The following is a 25015-nucleotide window of genomic DNA, read 5'->3' as shown; positions in this document are numbered from 1 at the left end:
CCATAAATGGAAGTGTAAAATACCTGCACGTCCTTATTTCTTTTGCCCATCCTGTTCTAATCCCTCTTCCACATGCTCTTGCATATGAGAGCACAGACTTCCCATTTGACTGTCAACCAGAAAAAAAGTGGACACACAGTGTCACCTAGTGGCACCAGAAAAATCACTGTCTGGTCTCCAGCTTCCAGTAAGAACACCGGTATTTCACCCATCTTTTCCCATGGTCTTTTTAAAATGCCGCCCTCTTTGTGCAACGAGTATGAATCCAGTCTTCAGACTTAAATTTTAATGTAAATGACCGAACTTTATTGAAGGTCTTGTAGTTAGCAGAACTGTTAAGAAAGCAGAATATTTTACACCTCAAGTATAGTTAAGAGCTAATTCTCATGAGAATACAGTACAAATAAAAGCTAATATAAAAGGGATCCTCCTTCCACTGTTCAAGATTTCATTATTTGTAAAATAAATGAAGTCAAGTTTAAAAATGTGCTAAGCTTCAATGCGTCAATCTGCTTCAATCAGAAAGTTTCACTGTTCAGATGGTTTTATTCCAGAGATTTTTTGCAATGCAGCATAATTTCACAGCCATAATGAAAAGATTTATGGCAGCTTGATACAAGTAGGATTTCAAAGTTGTCAAAAGGCCTTAAAAATATCATCTGCAGTTTAAAGCGAATGATGAATTCCAAGTAAAAAAAACCAACAAAAAACAAAACAAAAACACACCACTTCAAATGCATATGAAATGCAAAAGTAATGCCCTGCAGGCTACTGCAAAAGTGTTCACTTGTCCTCAAAGAGATCTGTCAGTTAGCACGGCTTCTGGATAAGCACTAAAATACATATGTTCCAGCAATGGGCACACCATTCCAGTTGCATAGAGAAAAATAAAGAGAGCAGGGAGTCTTCAATTGATCATAGGCAGTTTTGAGAAAGAAAATCACATTGCACTCACTTTAAGATGCTTTAGTTGTTGGATATAACAACTTTAAAAAAAAAATATCCCAGTTGTGCCCTTAATACATGTATTAAAGTGCATTAAGTTACCATTTTTAAAGCAGGCCAGAAAGTCCCTTTGAAATTGGTCCCTAAGCACTGCAGTAGCATTTGTAGTGGTAAAAGTAGTGTATTACAGAAAGCCTGTTTCACACCACCATTGTGAGTACAGTGAAATTCTGTAAATTGTTAGTGAAATACGTATTGAAGCTCAAAAAGGGTAAGACAGTAGGAGTACAGAACAGCTCTGTTCTTATGCTGTAGACACAGATTACCTGTTGAAGCTATCCCATAGCCAGATACTTGTTTCCATGCACCTAAATACACTCTTTGCAGGCTTCCAGAGTATTTTTCTAGTTGAGATAATTTGTACATAGGATTCCCTTAATGTCGATGTGCAGTATAGCATTGCTTTCATGGAGGACAGCTGTTTGTTAAAGCTAAAAACACCGATTTAAAAAGGCCCAGCACCTTGCAGCAAGTTTTCTAGTAAAAGGCCAATTTATTCTTCATCATCTTCTTCATAGTAACGATTCCTTTTGATCTGTTCTTCCACAGATAGATCTTCCATATCTTCACCCTCCCAGAAACCAACATCTTGGGATTTGCGATTCTGGTTAGGAGATGATTCCTTAGCAGTCAGGACATTGGCTAAGCTGGAATGTTTAGGAGAATTTGGTTCAAGGAATTCTTCATTTGGAATTTCCTGCTCTTCCATAGCAGGTTCGTCCTCATCTGTCTCTGCATTCACCTGGCCATTTTCTACAAAGTTATGCTCTACTGTTTTGATACCAGACAATTCCCGTTCTTCCTCTACATTTTTCTCTTCAGCACTCCGGATGTTCCTATTCTCAACCTTCTTTTCCTTTTGCTTTTTGTCTGCCACGACCTCTCTCTCCAGTTCCTCACTTCTTTTCAATATGTCTCTCTCTGCCTTAGAAGGAGAAGGTGAATTCTCTGTTTTATGGCCTTTAACAGATACTGTTCTAAACGAGGCTGCGACTGTAAAGGGACGACTTCTTTCCTTCAGCGAGGAAGATCTTCTTAACTTTTTGAGATCCAGATCCACATCCTCCAGCACATCTGGCTTGGAAATCTCTTCTTCTGGGGGCCATTTGGGTTTGAATACTTTGATACCCTCATCTAAGGCACTTCCTTGAATACTTTGGTCAGATGGAGGCGGCCAGGCAATCCTGAGCTTTTTTGTTTCTGCTGGTCTCTCTTCTCTTTCAGGCAAAGCTGAAGCTTTTGCTTCCATACTTGCTGCCAGAACTCCTACTTTTGCAATTGGGGCATCCTCTACTCCTGGGCTTTGTGGACTTTCTGTTGCATTTACACCATGGGCAGTTTTCTCCAGAGATTCTTCACATTCAGTTTTGCCTGCCCATAATTCCTTATGCTGTTTGTGTCCAAAGCCTTCATCATAATTGCCTTTAGATTTGAAGAGCTGATTGAAGTGAGGCTTGCAGTAAATATTCCCACGCAGGGATGCGTATGTCCCAAGACTGTTAAGGAAAATACGAAGTCAAATGTTAGCATTCTGTGTCTCAGCCACCAAGACGGGTGTGTATTTTAGTTATGTTACTGGAAGGATTCAATTTCAGTCTTCCAACATGTTTGGAAAAGAGAAGCTCACAGCTTTCATGACTTTGTACGGCCCTCTTTTCAAACGTCAGGAGTTCTTTACAAAGTTGGACATTATATTTTTCCCCACACAAAATTACATTAAGAGTTGAAAAACAGACTGCATCAAGTGCAAAAGCTACTGGCAGAACCAGGACTGTATTACCACTCCTATGCTCCTCTCCAATTTGCTGGATTATGGTTGCCTTCAGCTCAGCTAAGCCTGAACAGCATCCTACTCAGCTGCTGAAGAGGAAAGCGACACTTCCTAGACGGCAGCCAAATGGAGCAGTGTGTTTACCTGAGTTTACTGTTGCAATAGGAACAGCGGAAACAGCTGATGTGAAACACTTGCTGGTTGGCAAAGAGCCTTTCCATCGGGTACACAGTCTTCTGACACCCAACACAGGTTTCCTTCATTGGCAACTGAAATTTCTACGGGAAGAAGAGAAAGCTTGTTAACTGGAAAATGAATCAACTGCTAGGGGACTTGGCTTAGGTTCATGCACGGCTTCCAGAGTTCTCAGAAAAATTGCAGCGATTCACTTTCTGCAACTCAATGCTAATTATGGTAGAGTGGGTTCTGGTGGGCAATGACTGAGGAAGAGGCTATGGCAGGCCCACAGGATTGCTGTGGCTTGACAGTGAGCCAAGATTTTGCCCCAGTGAATTCCACAGCTGAAGCATCACAAGTTGAGCAATGGTTGAGAAAGAACAATGAAAATACTAGAACTCAGTTACAACTTTGACTGAGCCAGTTCCCAAAAAGCTGTCTAAACTATTTCTGCAACCTCAATTTTTCTTGATAGGAAAATGATGACGAAACATTCAGGTAGATTACAGTCAGTATGAGACTTACCAAAATTAAAAAAAAAAAGTGCAGAAAAAGAGCTGAAATAACCTCAAAATAAAAGGTAGAGGGTGGGAGGGGAAAGGAGTGGAACAGGCTGCTCAACAGTTTGAAATGATCCTCTTTTGCTGAATGCTCTCCTCTCTTTAAGAGGAGGAAATAGTCTCAGCACAGATGCAGGCAGCAGGAAACACTTCTGACTTCATTTGTAAGCAATTCCAGTTCTATCGCAAAGAAACTATACTCAGGTTTCAGGACACGCAGCCCTCAAACTTGCTCAAGACTTAAAGTGAGCAGAGCTTTGAGGTTAAACAGCTAAAATTGTTTATGTGCTCACTAAGAGAATTTCCTGAGAGCTTAGTGCAAGGTAAACTTAAACGCTAAGGAGTCAAGTGTCACTGCTGTGCTGTATGGCAACGATTTCGGATTGTGTTTTCTGACAGCATCAAGGAAGCAAGTACATTGTCCATGAAAAAAGGTCCCTTGATGCCACTCACTTCTTGGAATCTATTAAGGCTGGCCAATAGGGAAGACACCTTAAAGGAACAATTAAATAACTTACAGTTGAAAAATTGGCAGTCTCAGGCTGCACATTGATTACAACTACTTTAGCAGCAGGGTAAAAGGGTGCCTAGGCTCCGTACCATGGGTCTGCATAGACACATTGATATTGTAGCTTTTCTTTGACAAAGAATTACCTGCTACAAACTTACTAAAAAGCTTTAAGGAAAAATATGATGGCTAAAGAAAAAACAGGAAGGTCACGGGAAGACATAATTACAGCAATTTATTTATAACAGACTAGAAACAATGGTTAGGCAATGAAAGTTACAGTATGTGAGGGACAGATTGCTGAAGACAGAGCCAGCTGAAGTCAGTTTGTCACAACCATAAAGTTTGCTGCCAATTTAATTCCAGTCTAATAGGTATTTCAATTTTTTTTTTTTAAGGCATTGCTTGAAGTTATAGTAGATTAAAGTTGTAATTATGATGACAGCTTGACCAACAAAAGTTCAGAGTTCCTTTTGAAACAAAATCCACAATTTCTAGGTGCTGCCAAAACCGCGTATGAATTCTGAATTTTAAGTCACTAAATGAAATATCAAAAAATGAGAATTTACCAATGCAAACAAAAATTTAATCATCCATGTTTGCCACAGGGAGCAAGGCAGCAACAATTTGCTTGCCCATCAAAAAGTAACTCTCCCTGAAAGCTTAGTTTTGCAAGATGACATGACGGTGCTGGCATGTACTTCTGCAATGCACATCCCCATCGAAGAAGAGGAACTTACTTGTATAACAATGAGCCCTATGTCTGATGGAGAGGCGTTTTAGGGTGTGAAGAGAAAGAAATTCCTTTCCAGGCATACTACAAATAGGAGCTACAGGAGGAAGGTGAGGCCCAATAAATATAAAAAAAACTTGAGAGAAAGTTGAGAGTTGAGCTCACATTAGGAGGGAAGCAGAAGGCAGGAGTAGAGGTTAGGAACCAAGAACAGGAAACAGAAGCTGGAAGAGACAAATAGGAACCTTACATGAATAACTAGCATCTGGGTTTCTATCTTGGCAGTGCAGCATCTAAAGCAGTAACGAGGTAGAGGACTAAAATGGTTCTAATAACATAAAGAGATAGCACAGAGAACAAAGACACACAGGTTGTGTGTATCTTGTATGCTGTAACAGACTGAGATTACAAAAATGTTATAGGCAGCTCTAATTTCACATACTGGCAGTTATACTCCAGAACACTAGGAAGCCACATCTCACTGGTCTTTATGAGGTCAGTGCTGTTCCTCTCAAAGATGGGGAAAACAACAAAAGCACAGTTGTTTCCTCAGGAGTGAGCCAGGAAGTCTGTGGCAGCCCAGGGAATAGGCATCCTAACTCCAGACAGCACACGTGACAAGAAAGTACAGTGTGATCAAAATGTTCAGCACTGCCGTTTGTACGTCTAATAAGATTAGCAAATACATTCCTATCCAAGAAGTTCTCCATCTGCTTTATGCTCTATAGCTCCTGCTAAAGAAAATGTAACATTAAAGACTTGTTACTCAGAATGCCAAACTCAATCTTTGTGGAGTCAGTCACCACAGTGCCCTTACTATAAAGTTGCTACCAATTGCAGTTACCTTGGGAAGAGCTGGAAGAGGAGGGTGGAAAGCCCAGCCCCAGCCTACTAAAGGCTCTGAAGATCAGTATCAGGACCTCAGTGCCAGTCTCTAGGAGCACCAACTTTACAAGAGGCACAGACAAGCCCTGATACGATCCCCTGCTCAAACCCCTTTTCCCACACTGAAGAGAAACAGACCGCCTCTGTCGCAGGGGCACGCTGTTGTAACAGCAGCAGGGCAACTCCCAGCAAGCAACTCAAACTCAGTCTTTGAAGAAAAACTGACAGTTTTGAGATGCTTTTCCATTCTGAATTAAAGTTCCCTCAGGAATGCAGCCTGATGAAGACAGATCAGATATTGATACAGTTAATGCCAGACCCTTTGAGACCACATCGGTTGCATTAAGGGTTTTCAATATTAGAGAAGTTAGTTGGTTTTAACTGTCACCAATGTTTGAGACTAAATAGCTGCTTTACCTTCACTGCTTTTGGCAGAGATGCATCTGTCTGGCCAACTGGTTTAGAACCAAAGTTTTGCTGCTTTGTGCTGACAGGTTTCTGAACTTCTGTCTCGCTCTCCAAGTTTTGTCCAACTAAGGGAGCAGAGGAGGAAGAAAAGGCAATTACAATGACTTTAAAACCACGGAAAGCTTATGCTCATAAGACCCAACAGCAATCCTACCAGCTAAGGGCTAACACATTTTTTCTTGAACACTTGCTATTAAAACTTTAGATCTAGATATTTAAACACGACCATTCTACTTTTCTGATTTACCAGGAAAGTTAAGTTGATACGTAAAGTATACTAATACACAGGGATCCAACATCTAACTTCCAAGAACTGTTCTTCATTTCTGCAAAGTGCTTATGTGTAGGTTTGCATTTAGGTGTAAAGCTAAGGCAACATGAGAACGTGCTTACGTACTTTACTGAATAGGAATTTGTCTGTCTCTGGCCAACACCAAAGACACTTGGTAATTATCCTGCATTAATAAGTACTTCAGCCTATTGACTGATGTAGTAGTTGCCAGAGCTATTAGTTTAAGTCCAAATGGTGAGGAAGCTACACTTAAATATTTATCTTCAATCACAGCAAACAAGAATTACAGATGTCTTAGAATTACAATTGCAAATGAACTTCTAAACCTGAAAGAAATTCTCATGAAGTTTGAGCGAGGCACACGACAGATTTTTAGTACAAGACAGGTTTTTATTGGGTCAAATTCATCATTTGACAGGACTGATCTTAAGCATCCTACACACAACTGGGCAGAGTTAGTGCTTTTCCTCAGCCATGCACTCTACTCTTGTTGAGGCAGGAGAACAAGTGCTTACCATTGCCATCCTCTAGAAGACCAGAGTGGAAAGACAAGCTGTTCTCACCTACAGAAACCTGCAAGAGAATATTTGACAATGAGCACCTTTGACCTTCTGTAGTCTGAATAATCATGGCCTGAGTAACACAACAGGCAGTTCGACACTGTAAGCACTTAAACAGGAAGAGACTGGCCACACTGGGGTGCATGTGAAGCTACTTTTTGTTTTGTAAGACACAAGGCAGAGTCCAGCTGACTGCCAAGAATGTGAGTCCTTGCTACAAGGTAGACATCCTCATAATTTTACAGCTCTTGCAATATTCAGATCATCTGCCATAGTGTTTGCACACACAAACATCGTATTTTTGTTTTCCCAAACACCTGCAGCTTGTACACCTTTATCTATTAGTCTTCAGAAATCCTTGTGATTTCATTGATGTACCCCCCAGGTTTTCTTACTTAGAAATCCCTTGACACCAAGCAGTACACATTTACTGGAAATCCCATGGCTCCCTCCAACATTTGACAAATCTATGACATTTAAACATTCAGCAAAGACAGTGCTTTTGGGGGGGGGGGGAAGAAAAAAACCAGCCGAATTTTACAAAAGCTTTTGTAGAACTAAGAGTCTGCTGTTCCCAGGTTGGGACAAACAGGCCTGGACCTATCCTGTTCATCCTCCTTCAGAAACAGATTCATATTTAAAAAAAAACAAAACAAAAAAACAAACCCCAAAACTTTTTAGAAGAGTTGGATATAGATCAGTTTCAGATACTAAACATGTTACAGATAAAGCTCTTGTTGTATATTTCTTCATTAAACTTGGCACTATTGCTATTAAATCAAATAGTTGTAAGTAGCTACACTGAGAAACTAAAGTACTGTAACAAGATTAACTGCAAATCATCACTAATTCACTTTAATGATTGAAAGGTCCATTGCAAGCAACTGAAGTTTGCAAATTAACGAGGTAATGAGGAAGTTACATATATTAACATACTCTGGTCTACTGAAAAAAATAACTGTAACACTAGCATACTGGGAAGTGCATCAGCGTGTTCTCTGGCTGTTAAAGAGTCACACATGTCTGGCTACTAAACCTTTCACAGATTCAGTGTGAAAAATGACAGAGACGGTTAGCAAGTTTCTTTTGTTTCCTTTCTGCCAGAGGATTCCTCTTTCTGACATTTACTACTAGTAGTTTTAATCAGGCTTATTTCCAAAGTTGTTCATGTCATTTCAAAAGGACAATCCTGGCTGTCAAACAATGTTCTATTCAGGTTCTTTATTGCACCTGGACACCTCAACAAGTAACTTCACAATTACAGCTGAATACAAGAAATTTCATTCCAATCTTCCACTCAACAACAGGGATGTATTCTGATTTAACAGGTGTTCTTTTAATTAACTCACCTTTTAGCAAAAAGCAGCCTCGACCAGTTGAACATGAAGCCGCTCAGCTGTCAGTGAGGAACAGCTGAAAGCAACAATTTGGCCCCTTGCCCAAGGAAGGCTGGAAAGCTCTAAAAGCTCTCCTGGCATTAGGCTGCCACGTGTTCAGAATGGCTGGAATACACAGTACCCCAATTATTATTCAGCTACTTTTATCCCGTCTGCTGTCCCCAGTTTAGTATACAAGTGCTTGAGCGTGCTTTATTATCTCTAATTCACAGAGTAATTTAGTCTCAATTTACAGCTGAAGCTCAAAACCAGGAACAAACCCAAACTGGCATTCTCAGTTACCTTAATCAAAATTTAGCCACTAAATGCAGAAGAAACAGTGACAAACTCCTTTTACTTGCGTCACACAAAGCTTCTCATGGTTTTTTTTTTTTTCTGGTTTGGTTTCTTCTTTGTTTTATTTAAAAAAAAAAACAAAAGCAACACACACACACACCCAACCCACAAACAAGACAAATACCTAGCTGTAAGTCATCTTTTTACAGTTAGGGAATGTGACACAAAAAAGTTTAGGTGGCTTCATCATAGCCATCAAAAATTAGTGGCAGACAAAAAAAAAAAAACAACCCAAAAAAACAGAACAAAAAATCCCCACAAAACTATCAGAGGTTTCAGCCCTAGTCAGCTACTGAAGCCATCAGAAAATATGTTAGTATGATACTGAAGGATTCTGCCACATTACAAGGATGTCATTACTGAGAAGACAGGGGAACTCTCCAAGAAAACTTAAAATTTGTCTCTCGATATTCTCTACAACTGCTTAAAAGTCTTCCACAGATACTTGCTAGCTTATAATTCAGATACAGTCTAAAAAAATAATTAAATCAGGAATTCTGCAGCATGTAAATAATCTGTATCGGCTGCTCATATTCAATTTCTAGATGGCATGTGGAACAAGTATATCAGCTGTGCTTCTACAACTAGTTCCACTTAAAGTGAAGTCCTTGATCTTCACCAGCATGAGCATCTTACCTTCTCCCCATCCTGACAGGAAATGGAGTCCTCAAGACTTGGTGGCATATTCTCCTTCTGCTCAGATTTGTAATTCTTGAGTTCACTTTCACTGGCTTGAATCTCATTCTATAGAATAAAGCACTTGAAAGTTGACACGTTCTTTTCCCCTAGGAAAGTACTTGCTTTCTATTTTTCTTAAAATCTTCTTTAAACTGTTTTCCTAGTATATACAGTGATAATTAAAGGAAGGGGCATAAAAATCTATACAAACTTGGTAAGTGATACATTCTAATGAAGAAAAAAGATGGGGCTGTAGAATTTTACTATACTCCATAGAGGTAACGCCAGCATTTTTCTAAACAACCCCTTTCTCTACTTCCAGATTCCTGTTTAAAAATCAACTCTCATTTCCCCTGCTCAATCTACATCTTCCTTTTCCAGAAATGTTAACTTTTCATTTGAAATTACAAGTATTTCAAGACAAGCACTTTCTAAAGCACTGTGTAATTGAAAAATACAATTCGACATAAAAGCAAATCCTACCCTTGCTTCAATACTAGTCAAAAACCTAATTCTGTTATTTACCAAGATTTTTGTTCTTGATAAACTGACTTGTTTAAGATTTTCACAGAAGAATCTTTCAGACTTTAAAAAAAAAAAAATCCAGTGAAACCTCGTGTTTCTTTCATTGCCACAGGATACAAGATAATTGGAGAACGACTCGTGCCTTTCACAAGGCATCTTCTCTGTAACATGAAAGAGAAACAGCCAAATGCCAGCACCAGCATCTTAACAGATTTTGTAAACAAGTCTGCACAAAACCAACCATGTCTAATAGGTATGTAATTGAATGTTAGAATTTTAACATATAGATCTCTAAATATGCTGTCCATCATCTCTCCCTGCCCTTCCTGTATCACTTGCAATGCATAGAAATGATTGCTTCTCACCCTTACTCTAACCAACTGTAAAAGTGTCTATCAGTTTTAATCCAGGCCTAATTACACCACAATGCCCTCAAAATAGTTGTTCCCAAGAGAGATTCTGGCTTTCCTTTGTAGCACAGATGTGACACATTTTAAGAGAAGGGAAGTACAAATACCACACTACCATATCAAAGGAGCCCTAGTTGCTTTGTCAGCAGGGAAGGAGAACATCCAAGAGTTATGGCTACTATTGGAACACAGAAGTACTGCAAACATTGGCCTCAGAAACCGTTGTTTGCTCCATCTTATGTGCTGCCCTTGTCGATATGCCAGGCCAAAATCGTAAGAGATTCTGCCAAATGGGACATCCTAAGAGCATCAGGCTGGACTGACACTCAAACTGATAGTGTTGGGGATTTGCAAACAAGAGTCTCAGGAGACATCTATGGTATATCTCTTGCCATTAGGACATAATTTAGTGGATCAGCTATGACTCTGAGCCACAAACTGGAAAAGGCAATCTAGCAAACTGAATCCAGGCAAGAAACAGGATGCAGAAATCAGCAATTAGCAGTTAATCAGATTTGTTGCACTGGCTGCAATTACTTTCCATTCATGCAGTGAAGTTTACTCAACTTTCCTCCCCAGGGCTAGAGAATTAGATCCACACTGCATATGAAATTCAGAAATTGTTTCAGCTGGGTAGAGACTTTTGCCTCTCTACAAAGATACCCAGGAAGCATGCACTCTTCCAAAGCTTAGAACCATCATTTTTGGGTTTTATTTCCAGTGCAAGTTTCCTAACTTAAAAAGGCCTATCCTCTTAAAATTTATTACTCTGGTTAATAAAAGTCATACTTAAGCAATAAAAGTTCCCATCATTAAGCAAAAGTATCAGACAGTTCCAACAAATGTACTTAAGTACTTTTTAACAAAAGCTTAGATTCTTGCAATCTCTTCAGCTGCAATACTTTACCATGATTCATTAATTGCTCATTTCCTCATCAAATATCTGCAAAATTGGCATGGGTTCATTCACTGCAAGAGTCTAATTGGATTCAGATAATGGGTGAGAAGAGTTGAAGGGAGATGAAAAGCAAAAAGGAGGAAAACTGACTGGAGATCCCAAAGCTGCAGGCCAAGAGATCCAGGTTCTATGCACTGTATGACATTCAAAGTCGCTCCATCTTACCGTGCCTCAGTTTCCCCTAGCTTATAGCTAATGTACAATACAGAATTGAGTTTGTTTTTAAAAACAAACAAAACAAAACCAAATCAACAAAAAACCAACAACAAACATGCAGAGAGCTACAGACATGCAGAAAGAAAAAGAATGTCAGCTATGTTTCAGAAGGACCTCAGTCAGGGTGCCAGCAATTAATTCCTTGGAAAACTTTCAAGATTATTCCAGGAAGATGCAAATACTTATTTATTCCTGCAGTATGTAGAGGCAACACTCCATTAGAAATGACTCCCATGGGCACAAAGTTATTTTCAAAAGATGATGGCATTATCTTCAAAAAGCCTAGTTTCCATAAGATCTTCTTTTCCAGTCTCACGTTGGGACAAAAATTCACTTCTAGACAAGCCAAAGAACAGACTTACCATGGTAATGAGGCCTGTGGAACTGCCCTGCTTGGACACAGCTGCCTGATACTTTGCCAGCCTATCCTTTATTGAAGTTTCTGTTAAGCGAGGCATCTCCAGGCTTTTCTTGGTCTCTGTCTTATCTGGGCTGAGTGCTGGACTAGTATCTACAAGATGCCCTGGAAAGAGAACTACATGAATAAAGGGTAACTTTCAGGAACACCAGTAGACCTGTCTACAGACAGATTTACAAATCCCATCCCTTCACCACTCCCAAGACCACAGAAATTCCAGATCTGAAGAGCACAGAAATGCTTCAGTCAAAGCTTTATGCTCCAAGTCTCGTAATTAATCCAGCTAGTTTCAGAAGTAGCGTATTCACCAGACGCAGCGTCCAGCCAGTGGTCTCAGAAGTAACAACGGCAAGCAGTTTTAACATTGAAGATTGTTTTGCTGTTATTGTCAAATGAAAGCAGTTGCTACAGTGGCTAAATGGAAATATACATCATTCCTGTAGTGGAATACTTGTCAAAGTCTTTTGGGGAAAACATGGGAAGTGAGAAAGGAAGTCTCACCTGCCGCTTCCACCTTCTCCATGAAAATAATTTATCATGACATGTTACAGATGACGATCTCAGGAACAAACATGTTAGGAAATAAATCAGTTTAGTCTCACAGGATCATTTGAAGCATCTGTTTTTGTTTCAAGAGGAAAGAAACATTTGGGGGCTTAAGTCTTTGCATAGGTGCAGATCTCCTGACTCTCAGAACTGTGCCCCATTACTTGCCATCCATCTTTCATTTTTGCTGTCAGATGTTAGCCAAATAGGTTTAAAAAGCTAGCTCCTGTGACTGCTCTGCTATCTAACTTCCTTGTATAATGGTCAGGTCTTCAGTAACAGCTTAATTGTTCAATAAAGAATGATAAAAATATGACCTTTCACTAGCTAGTGGCCTTGAATGACTAAAAAGTTGTATGAATCATTAAGGTCCCTCTTGGGGACAACAAACAAATGTAAGTAGTTCTTGCCATTCACTCCAGTATTGCTCAAATAAGGACACAATGTGCATCAATAAGTAGTGAGATATAATATTAGCCATAGGCTGAAAACACAAAAGATTGTAAATGCTTTGTTAGAAAAGAGTCTCCAAACACATGAAAAATACATAGTTTTGCTCAAGTCACAAGGCTAGCTGTAGTTACCCATGTCTGGACAAGGTAGGAGGGATGAGAATTAAAGCAAGAAGGAAGAAGGCGTATTGTCTTGTCTGTTTGTTCATTACTTTCTAAATTAGTTTGAGTATTAAAAGTAGTTCTAGGATTGTCCTAGGATTAAGAAACAGGGAAAAAATGGGGTTCCATTCCTTAACTTGCTAGTTATCTCCTGTGCCTTGGTTTCCCGTGCTTAAGAGTATAATGGTTTAAAATTCACAGCAAGACTTAATTCATTAAATGCAACGCTCGCATGGACTTTACAGATGGAAGACGGCTGCACTTCCTTCCATTTCTGAAAAGCAAAAGTTATTTCCATTGCATTGTATAAAGTAGTTTTATTTTATAAACTAAAAAAACCCAAAAAACAAAACAAAACACAAACCATGAGGTTTACTGACCTGATGTACTATGGCTCTTCTCTCCTTGGCCAGCATCAAAGTCCTCCGAAGAGAGGCTGTTTTCAGAAATCCTCCTACCGACTGCTGTCTTCCTCTGGTCTCTAGGGACCTGTTAGAGACAAGACCCACCTATCAGCTGCCTGGACAAACAAAGATTGTTGCGTATAATCCTTTAAGATGCACAGGTGTCACTAGCAAATCTGCTTTACTGGAATAAACAAGTCTAGCAGGTGACATCTTATTTAACCAATATAAAGTTTGATCACAGAATAGTTGACCCTCTGTCACCTGGAAAACACTTTCTTGAAGAGGTCAGTAGATGTCCTTTGACTAGTTATCTTTGTTGAAAAGTCAGAGAACCACAAAGATCAGATTTTTAGACATTTACCACTGCAAATACAAAACTTGAGTCTAGATTTTTGCATTTCATACAATTTCTTTTGAAGCTAATGTTCAAGGTCATTTTATGAAGATTTCAAATCAGAAAAAGCATGAAAGGAGTGAGCTATCAAAAATTTGCCTTGATTTTCAGCAACAGAAAGAAGAATACTATTGTAATAAAAGTTATCTAAAGTTACTTGTTTTGATTTGGATAGCTCATGCATTTGGTACCAAATAATTCCCTAATTAGGTCTGATAAGGCTGAAGCTTAAGCAGGAGAGTGCTAGAGATAAATATTCTCTCATATCCAGGATAATCACTATCTGCAAGGCTGCAGTGCTGGACAGGGTGTTTTGGAGCACTACCACACAGATGCTCTGGCTGGCTCAATCAGATTTGATACTCATTTGTTGAGACCAACTCCCCAAAACCTAATGCTCAATAAAAGAAATTGTGAAAAGAAATTGCAGCAGCTTTGATAAATGCTCATGAAGTGCAGAGTTTGATTTGACTTCATCAAGATAGGATGTTTTCACAGCTGAAAGTCAACCTATAAAATACTAGAAGGTGATAGATCTTCCCTCCCTAGGAAGAGTTAAATCACAGAGCAGTTGGAAATTAAGATTGAGGCTAATGTAGGGAAAAAGGCAGGTTTGGCAAGATGCTCCAACCACACATTCCCCCGCACCCACCCCCCAACTTCCAACAAGTTTCTTATTTGCTGGTCACCAAACTGAAGGAAATTCCAAAGTTTTATTTTAACAGAACTGCACTGTAAGATAATCACTGTGAAAAATCAGTCTGCTTTGGCATACAAAACAGCAACTTTACCAGGAAAGGAAAATGCAGCTGGAAAACCTCTTTTTCCATTAGCATGGGAAATATTTTCTATTTCTGTGGTTTAAGACTTTGGTAACTTTTCTTACTGGAAAAGAGCTTAGCTATGACAAGTCTTTTCCTTCCATTGAGTGTGTTGATAGGTTCAGTTTGGGAGTGTCTGCACACTTGTAAGGACTTGCAGATTCCTCGTTCTGTGCAAACTATTCTTAGATGATTCTTATTCAGCCTATGTCCGCTTTAACGTCATCTTGAGCCCACAAGTCTGAAGTTCTTACAACTCAGAAATTTGTCGTTCAAAGGGTCTAGCTTTTGACTAGTATACAAAGAAGATGAATATTACAGGCAGAGTACACTTGAAGACAAGACCCTTTGAGGACGCAGAAGAGAAAACATGTTTATTAGCCCACTTGAAACCCCTGACTATTTTATCACTGCCCTGGCTTTGTATTTTAATACTATGGCACCACACACATTTTTTTGCACACAGCAGGAGTGACAAACCTACAAATGAAGGAACAAGTTTGCAATATAGACATATGGGAAGTTTAACTGGCAGCAGAGGGCATAAGGAAGTTTTCACCACTAGGGAACAAAGGTCTTAATTCAAGTAACTTAGATCCAGCATCTGGGATTCCAACCTCACTGAAAGAAACCATCACTTTTCAGGAGAAAAAGACAGTTAGAAGTCAAGATTGGAAGCTTGTTCAGGTTGCCTCTTCTTATTCTCCTTTGTTTCAGAATCTCATTTCCATTTATTTTCACTGTAGTCTTTCTCCAGTAACATCATGCTGAACTGCCCTCATGTTGAGAGGACAAAGAATTCTCAATTATCACTGAAATTAATTATTAAACAAATTAAACCTCTAAATAAGAGTTGGCAAAGGGCCAGTGTGTTGTCAAACAATTATGACAAGTGTTCAGTCAGCACCCACCAACAGGAATTCTGGATCAGGGTCCAACATTTCATCTAGGTGCATGCACAGAATCAAGGTTTTCTTCCAAGCAACCAAACACCTCCATATTTTTACCAGCAGCGAAGGATTCAATATTAATCAGAAGCAGACTCTTCTGCTTGACTCTGTAGGACCTTCATGAAGGCCAGTGAGTTCTGACTTAAGAGCAAAGAGCTTTCCCTCATTGTACCACCTTGCTGAGGAAGCCACTGCAGCAGGAAAAGTTCAATTATCAGAGGCAGCCATCTCAGGACCAGCTAAAGAGACTGAGTTAATGAGTACTCAAACTGTCAACTGAATCACCTCCACAGTCCTGCCAGCTCCTCTCTTCCTGTCCTCCTTGCCACCTCAGACATCTACAGGTATTACAATTTCAGCTGAAGACCTTTTCTGTAGATAAGTTGTACAACACAATTAGCCTAGGTCTCGAGAGTAAAAATCCAAAACACCAAAATACAAAAGCTTTAGTTAGAGTTCAGAGATATTTCTGTACATGTCTTAGTACTAACACCTACAAATATAAAGTCAATGTTGTGTAGCTTTTATATCAACAGTTTTATATTGTGGGGAAAAAAGCGGAGTAATAGGAAAAAAAAAAAGTTTAACAAAGGGAAGATGAGGGACTTTCTCCATTACAATCAATAGACTGACCAACCGCAAGTAATTAGGGTGATTATGGCTCATGGAAGGTAACACCTTTCACATGAATGAATCCCTGACTCCCAGTCTTATGCATATGCCACTCATTTCCCTTTAAAGTCCTGGCTGGGCCACAATTCCCATGCCACAGCTTCTGCTACTTGCAAAATGAGACAAAATATCCCTCATGTCTGGAAAGCTCCAAGGTTCTAAGACAAAAGAGATGAGTGCAGAGGTACCACATACAGAGTTAACAGCATTTTGCCTGGAGCACAAAGAGTTGTAGGGCAAAAGACCAAATAAAAGTTACACCTATTTCATTATATACTAACTGTGTCAAATGTGACCCTGCACATGAGGTTAGCTACACAAGACAGTAAGTTTTCGCCTTAAAGGAAAAACACAAACCAACCTGGAGACAACTTTTTAAGAAGTATTGCAGCTCTGCTTGCTCTCTCTTTTCTTCTGATCTTCCTTGTGTATGCTTTCGCTATCACTTACAGGACGAATTCTTTGAAATTGATAAAAGACCTGGTGTTCAGTCTTTGCTTAGTGCTGAACCAATCTAGACCGACATGCCTGCCTCTAACGTGCTTAGAGCATTTTTTTCCATGAAGATGCAATAAAAAAAGATCTGCCTTGTATCTAAATTGCAGAAGACAGAGCAAGATCTGAATGAATAAACTAGGAGGTTTTGCTTATAACCCTGAAAATGAGAATAGTATTGTTTAGAGTGGGTGATTCAGTCAGGAAATCCAGGCTCTAATCTGGATTCTTGCCACAGACTTGCCCAGCAACCAGGCAAGTCGTTTTATCTTCACTGCCACAAAGTTACAGCCATGTTGCTATTTAGTTTATACAGATGTTTTGTCAGCAAAGCTCTGACAGCACTTACACCTTACGACTTAAGTAAATACCAAGGAAAATTGCCATCTCAGCTGAATTTACGGTTGGACTCGATGATCTTAAAGGTCTTTTCCAACCTAAATGATTCTATGAAGACCTGCTTGCGCTTAAACCAGGGGTTTATCAATGGTCAGAATTCAGGAAAAGCATAAATGGAAGAGGCAATTGCAGAGCTTGCAGTTAGCCAAACTTACACCATTGCTGTAGTTGCTTCCTACCTTAGTGAAAAAGATCTGTGTCCCCATAGCGCCTAACTATCTTCATTGTACGTGACTGCATGACATCATCCTCCAGTCCTCAGATAAATTCCCAGAACCAGAAATCCTACAATAGTGCTTTCTAATTACAAAGACGCCCCCTCCCCCCATACACTTAAACTTCAGAGCACTTCGTGCCTTTTCCCTTCTAAAATTAAAAAGTAACCAGATGAACTTCGAATAGGAACATAATTTGAACCTAACCTGAATAGTTTCATACCTACTGTTTGGTATTTACTGTGTTCATTTGGTTTTCAACAATATTTGAATGACTAAGCTTGACAGAAATATCAGTTCCAGATTCAGTCACCTCCGAAACAATTTATTCCCCAGGCTAAGATAAAGTTACTTGAAGCCCATCTGCAAAACGGTACTTTCCTGTGGAATCCTGACTGATTAATCCTACAGCAAGAGTTCAGAGAAATGCTATCAGGAGATCACCCTCCACAGCCCGCCCTTTCAATGGATGTGATAGTATGGGCAGCTCTTACATAATGACAAAGACTACAAAAATCTAAGTTGTGAAATTACTACATACTGACCCAAAACTCACTTTACCACAGAGGTGCTCCTCTGAAGCCCTTAATTGTTACATATTTAAACAACTTTTTTTACAAAATTTGTTTGTTTTACTCAATACCGCAAGAAAACCACCCACAGTAAAACAAAGCCAGAAGTATAGGAAACTATGAGAAAACTGGAAAATCCACCAGCATCAAGGCCTCAGGACTATGTTGCAAGTCACTAGCATATGCAACTCATTTTCTAGTTAAGCAATTCTCCCCGAGGACACACAGTCTGCAGTCCACATGCAGGATCAGATTTCATGAGCAGTTGTAAGAAAAATGCAAGCCCTGTGCATTTGCAAGTCAAAACTAGTGAAGGCAGGAGCTTGTCTGGCTATCTCTGCTTATTTTTCCCTGTGAGGATTTTTTTTCTGATAAGAAACATTTGTTAAGATACAAAGATGAGAGAACAGCAAGGAAAAGATGGGAGTATTTCACAGTACATATCTCTCTCTTTCTCTCTCTCTATATGTGCATGTGTGACTCACATACTGATACATATATAAAAAAAACCTCTTAACTCTGGCAGTACTTCCATCTCAACTGCAACCGTCTGAGATTGTTGAGCTCACTTCAGTTACTTTTTCTTTTACATATATATATAAATATACACCTTTTTTTTTTTTTTTTACACAATTCATGTTTGCATAACTCAATCTAAAGACAAGATATAAACTATCCCAACTTGCTTTAAAAAAAAAAAGTTAATAAATTCCATACTTATTTTTCTCTCTTGAATTGTACCCCTTTCACAAGCAAATTCATTTTACATCTCCAATGAGCAATCACAAATAGCCACAACTCCAAGCACTCTGCACATATTTGTATAGCTCAAGTAAGTTATTAACACCAGCTACGTTATGTTTCAACAATGAATACAATTATTTGCAGCGTCAATAGTTCGGAGCCACTCCCTCCAGGGACTTTTCCTGATGCCCAAAAGGCAGCAGAGTTTTAGTTTCTCTTAAGATTTGAAGGGACAGATCCTTACCTTGGTCTGAGTCGCTTCACCCTTTTCAAACATCATCTTGAGTTTGTTCAGCGGAACGCTGTATTTCTCTATCTTCCCCGAAGAGTCTGTGTTTTCGCTGGCTTCAGGCTTTTCCACTTCTCTGGACTCTCTCAGACAGTTTTCCATTTTACCACTCTCCGGTGAGTGGCTTTCAAACTTTCTGCTGTCACCACCGGGACACTGCAGCTGGCCAGGGGTGGCCGGAGGGGCCTGGGCGTCAGATGTAGCACCAGCCCCCGGGGCTTGCTCCGCGTCTGGGGAAGAAGCAGGGCTGCTCCCAACTCCAAGCCCGGGGCTGGCGACCTTGTGCCTAACCTCAGCACAGCTGCTTCGTAGCGTTTCCTTCCGAGACTCCGTTCCCAGCACTGGATTCTCCCACTTCTTCTTTAGTACGCTCAGATTCCCCCTTTTAAAATGAGGGGGAAGATTTTCTGTATTCTACAAAGAACAAGAAGTTAATTCCAGTTATGTGCCTGATGAAGCACTAAAGCACTTCCTTTCTATGCGAAAGGAAGCTAAAGGCTCAGTACTGATCTCAGCTCTCTGCTTTTTCAGACAGCTGTGAATAGTTACAACTGTGCCACATGGAGAAAGCATCCAGGATAGGAAAGGAAGGAGGGGGGAGAAGAGAAAAGTCAGGAGCTAAAGCAGGAAGTGAGCAAACAGGATGGCCTTATAAGGAAAAAGGGAGTCAAGCTCTAATGAGTTAAATGACACACAAAAGGCTTGAATCCACACATGAAGGAGAGGGGACCAAAATCCACACAGGAAGGGTCTCTAGTCCTAGAACAAGCAAACAATAGCAAAAGCAGCCATATGAGAGATGGGTGGTGTGCCAAATGTTGCAATGTCTTCCAGCTGGTTCAGAAGACAACAATTAGTAGGCCTTGCAAAAAGCTACAGATTAGCTTTCAGAAACCACTACTTTTTTGGACTTATATATTTCTACTATCAGTTAACAGTAACATTTTAGTTACAAGAGATCTGTCTTCAGTATTTTATACCACGCAGCGTAAGGCTCAAGCTAAGCACTGACACCAAATGTCTTTTTGCTCCCATTTATAAATACCAGGTCATTTGCTGGAATTTTTCTTCTATTTCACTCATTAAAATTTCACTATTTCATTAAAAGCTTTCGGCAGGATGCATGCACACAAGTCACAAGCGCTGCCTTACCACTGTAAGTTAGATAGTAATACATGGAGCAGTAGTATCCCTCATATTTAAGTGCTTTTCAGACTAGTTTTGCTTACAAGTAGTTACCTCTCCCCAAAGTAACAGACCAGCCCATGTTTAATTCATTCAAATCTAATACCTGCCACCATTGCATTTTTGCTGTCTTTGCCTTATGGAGACCACTATGTATCAAACTCATTGCAAGTAGAGCAGGTCTGCAAGGCTTACAGGAATTAAACAGGATTAGCAGCTATATTAGGATTTAAGTCTCTCACCCTATTACTCTTCTGGTCACATTTTGAACAGTGCTTTGCAAATTAACTTGAATCCACCTAGACTTCAAAAAAGATCAGCTTGCTTGCTGACTATTTAAAAGAAAGTACTAAAGTTATAAGGCAAATGTTGTAACATAACAGTACTCAAAATTGCGCAGCAGGTTTCCACAGGAACACCTCTGGACATGATGCCTATGGAGTCCCGGCATACTTCATAACACAAGTCATTCTTGCTTGGGACTTGCCTGTTCCCTGATCACACAAGCAATAAGAAAATTTAAGACTGCAGAGTAATTTTTAGAATGCTTGTTTTATCACACCTATATCCCGAACAGAAAAAGAACGACTCCCCAAGCATTAAAGAGATCAAGGCAGCATGGTCTAACAAAGAGTTACTTATATATCCTGAAAACATTGCTGGTCTTTTTAAATAAAAATTAAACTGAGGATCTGCTTATACAAAGACCTGCAATCTTAGTGCCTGGTATTTCAGCCAGGGTCCCCTGACCCCAGAACAGTAAGTGCAACGTAGTTTACAGGAGGGAATGTGAGGCTGTAACAGAGCCAAAAAGGATGGCTCTCCCTCATCCAGGGGCATTTTGAACCCTGTAAGCCACTTCGGAGAAGATCCCCCTTAATGGATTCTACAGCTATCAAAGACATACGCGTTACATTTCAGAGAGGCTGGCAGCTTCTTTTAAGCAGACTTTTAAATTTAGTTAAGAAAGGAAGAGGTACCACACAACTGCCTACAGCTAAGAACAAAGAGGTGGATATTCATGTGTTGTGGTTAACTCGCTCTGCCTTTTGCTTAGGACCGAATTGGTGATTCAACATATAGCTTTGGGCAAGGAACTTGATTTTCTTTCCTTTCATTCACACTGGGAAAGGGTAGGGGGAATGAGTCAAAAGCAAACACTATGCCTAAGCCAAGTTTTCAGTAGGACACATGGCAGCAACTTTGATATTCCAAAAATCAACTGTCACAGAAACATTGCATGTAGGTGATCTGTTCTGACTGCAGGCTGTTGCTTATTGCCTGGGAAACAAATACTTACACTTTTTTTTTTCTCAGCGGTGGCTTCTTCAGCCGCTTTCTGATACCTTTAAGATAGAGGAAAGAGAGGAAAAAAAAAAACAAACGTTTTTTAGCCAGAATACAGAATGCTCTTGAAGACAGCTGAGATTTTTTTTCCCCACCAAGGATTCTGTGCACTTCCCAGACCTATAAAATAAAACCAGAGGCTGGAAAAATAGTAGCAAATAGCACCAGAACAATGCAAAGTGATAGACACATTTTAAGTAATTCAGTTTACAATAATAACATACATTAATATTTTTCATTACCTAAGCACTCTGATTCTCAAATATAGAGAGTTTACCTTGGAATAGCTGTATTGTTTCCGCCACCCAGCTGTCTGCTGTGCCCCCTTGCAGGAATAACTCAGCTATTTATACAGCAGCTGCTGAACCGTAACAAATTACAGCTTGGCATACGCAGAAAATCTACATAAGTGCCAGTTTATTATACTATGCTGGGTTGTAAACTGCACCAATTCAGCAGTTGCTTCACGAGCAGCTGAACCATCCCAGCAGTGGAAACAGTAATCACAGCCCTCTGAAGATAAGCCACCCTGGATCATGAATCAAAGTCCTTTAAGAAGCTATAGAAAACTCCCAGCAATCTGCACACCACTCCACTGGGCGTAAGTACATCCACAGCTAGGAGTACACAGACCGTGCTGATTAGTATACTGCGCAAGGTGATTGCACTTTGCTTTTGAAATGCACAAATTAGTCAGGTGTGACAAATTTTGCCATTTGTAAGTAGAGCTCTGCTTTTCAAAGAGCAGAAACGTCACCCAATGTCTGCTTGGGCAAATGATTTTTCTGTCCTTCTTATCTGTAGAATTCTACTTTTGATACAACCATGCATATGTTACAGGCAGTAAATGAGACACTAATATTATAATAGTCATCAGCTTCACACTATAAATAATTGCTGGTATCAAACCAATAACTAATGTATATCACGGGCTCAGTTCCTTCTAAGAAAAAAATTCTTACGTGACGATACCTGCTCTATTACTCATTTTTTCTTTATAACAATTGATTTTTTTCCTGCTGTGAATAGTGTGCTCCTATGTAGATTTCTCCTCTTGTTACACTAGAGGGTAGACAAATTGCACCCTTACTTATTTCTGCTCTACAAGCTGCATTTATTGTACAGACTGAAAGCTGCTAAAGGAGCATAGCTGGCCCTCTTTAATCAATGCAAACATATTAAGCTATGTCTCTGTACTATAAAGGTGCCAAAATTTGAACGAGACATGCTGAGAAAATAAGTTTATGGAGGAAGAGAGATCAATACTGGAAGAAGCAACAGAGAGAGACACGGGGATGAAAGTCAAGTACCACACTGGAAAACAAACAAGGACTGAGGAGTCCCAGACAGCACCCACTCTGTAAGTTAGCCCACCACAGCGCACTGTTTAAGTCTCTGTTGTTGCAATTTGCATGTCTCTGACCTGACAAAACTGATAATCTAAACACTATATGGAATGAAAAAAATGTTTGCACATACAAATATTTCAGTAACAGCAATTTAGAAAAATTATGCTCCTCACTGTGAGTGTCGGTGTTGGCAAAGCCAATAAGTAGGACTGTGTTTTTCCAAGGAACTGACACTGCTTATGTAGAGGGACCCTACTTGATTAAGGAATAGCAGTCTGGATTACTTCCAGTAAGCCCTTTTCAAAGGATTACCAACATTTAGCAAGATGACCAGGTTCTGTTATCAAGCTTCAATGAGTGAATAAATTACCTTAACAAGAGCAGTCAAAGCAAGCAGCTTCTCCCTAGGACAGAGTACTTAAAAAGTAACTTGAAGAGCTATGTTTGTGTAAAGTCCAGATTGCAATTATCCTTCCCCTATAGACTCCATAAAGCTGCTCCCACACTCAAGATTTAAATACTCCAGAACCTTGCTACACTATTAATGTAATAACCTAGGAGACTTGGTTGCCAAATCCCATTGAAAATCCAAGCTGTAGTCTATATAATTCCTTAAGGAAATAAAAGCTTTTCCAGAAAACATGCATAGGCTACCACCACTCAGCTTTCTCAGTGTATAAAATATTACTTTATGATTTGACTGTAACCCGTCATCCATCTCTCAGAGAAAAGGGAAGGGTAATATTCCTTTTCTACACAACTTTTGTGAGACATCTGGAAGGGGACATCTGTGAAGAACATAGATACTGTGAAATTTTCTGATGGAACTCGTACTAGAGGGTTACATCTATCACCACCAGTTGACAGCACTACCATTTCTAACTGGTCTCCAATTAACTGATAACGCATTACCGCTACTTTTTATAGTACCAGGCAGGAAATGCCATGTTAGCAGAGAAACCTAGATAGTTCATGCTTCAGCAGTTAAAGACCGTTTCTGATGAAGTAAAACCCTAATGGCAATAGCCACCTACATTCCAATACTCTGCCCTCAAAAACAAATTGCAATTTGTAGTTTGACAGAAAATACTCTACTTTATTTTCTGACAGCAGAAAAAAGATATTATAATTCTGATTGCTGAAACAATATAATGTCAGCAACTAGAAAAACTTTTGCCCAGAACATATTAAACCAGAAACTTAAATGCCTACAGATCTATATTACTTTTTAAGAAGCAAAGCGACTGTCAGTGAAGCAGTCATTGTTCAAGGTACCAGCTGTCAACCTACACACACAGCTTGTGTTCAGCAGCCTCACGGCACTTACTTGGAGAACCTCTCCACAAGAGCCGATGACTTGTTCTTGTTGACTAGAGAAAGCTCTTTCGCAGTGATTTTCAAAGACTGTGAAGTCCATTGTCTTCTATTAAACGGGGAAGGCTCCATCTTATCACCACAAAGACCTGCTCAGGAAGAAAGTACAGTGTCAGCAATATGAATTATGTGAGCAGAAAAGTAGTTTCACAAAGTGATTCGATACTAAGTCACCATTCAGGTGCTCCCAGCGTACTAGTGCCAACTAAGTCCTGATCATTCAGGATCTTGTCCATCAACTGACTTAAAAAAAGGCATCAGATAAAAATTATAATTTCCTCTGCAGATGCCATTGAGATGGTGCCCTTGATAAAAACACTAGCTACAATGAAAGGGGTGAGAGATAAGCCGTAAGCCAGAACAGGAGTAAGAAGCAAGCTGTGATTGAAGAGGATGCTAATGTGAAGCTCTGTATTTTCTATACACACATAGGCTCCAGGAAGCCCTAATATGCCGTCTCTTGTTCTGGTTTCTAAACCAAATGTGCTGGCATTTGTGTAAGAAGGCTTGAGTTATGAAACCTAAGAGGATGTAATTCCTATGCAAACATTTTTCATTCACTCTTGTGGTGTTCATTCTTAACACAGCAGCCGTTTCCTCTGTGAGCTGAAACAAGTCGTCTGTTCATGGAGGCAGCTGTAAACCTCATGTTGCAATAGCTATCAGTTACCTAAAGGAATACAGTTTTAACTACCCTGTCCTGCAGTAAACGGGAAGAGATTTTGCACAGCTTTTCACCACAGAA

General features: G+C 39.7%; 1 protein-coding gene across 9 annotated transcripts; it reads right to left on the bottom strand.

Annotated features, from left to right (window-relative positions):
• Window positions 1–289: 289 nt before the first annotated feature.
• On the bottom strand, window positions 290–24342 carry LIMA1 (LIM domain and actin binding 1). Of its 9 annotated transcripts, none has more exons than XM_050914092.1 (10): window positions 24224–24342; window positions 21501–21546; window positions 18971–19429; window positions 13438–13546; window positions 11842–12014; window positions 9329–9436; window positions 6915–6972; window positions 6057–6172; window positions 2921–3054; window positions 290–2501 (listed from the first exon to the last, which is right to left on the bottom strand). In XM_050914092.1, exons 1-10 carry the CDS (start codon window positions 24340–24342, stop codon window positions 1499–1501), a joined length of 2325 nt encoding a protein of 774 aa, XP_050770049.1. In that variant the 3' UTR covers window positions 290–1498. The 9 variants fall into 9 exon arrangements, with proteins under 9 accessions (XP_050770049.1, XP_050770050.1, XP_050770052.1 ...); XM_050914093.1 differs by having other exon boundaries at window positions 11842–11990; XM_050914095.1 differs by having other exon boundaries at window positions 11842–11966.
• Between the last annotated feature and the right edge of the window lie 673 nt (window positions 24343–25015).

Source organism: Gymnogyps californianus, unplaced genomic scaffold, assembly GCF_018139145.2.
Source record: "Gymnogyps californianus isolate 813 unplaced genomic scaffold, ASM1813914v2 HiC_scaffold_32, whole genome shotgun sequence".
Taxonomy (NCBI): Eukaryota; Metazoa; Chordata; class Aves; order Accipitriformes; family Cathartidae; genus Gymnogyps; species Gymnogyps californianus.
Note: the sequence above shows the minus strand (reverse complement) of the source record. Positions and strands in the feature narration are given on the sequence as shown.

Excerpts from the sequence above, each read along its gene's own strand:
- LIMA1 (XM_050914092.1), bottom strand. The coding sequence starts at position 24,342 with ATGGAGCCTTCCCCGTTTAATAGAAGACAATGGACTTCACAGTCTTTG. Across the intron at positions 6,173-6,914 it reads TCTTCTAGAGGATGGCAATG|TTGGACAAAACTTGGAGAGC; the intron begins GTAAGCACTTGT and ends CTGCTCCCTTAG. Across the intron at positions 2,502-2,920 it reads TATTGCAACAGTAAACTCAG|TCTTGGGACATACGCATCCC; the intron begins GTAAACACACTG and ends TTTCCTTAACAG.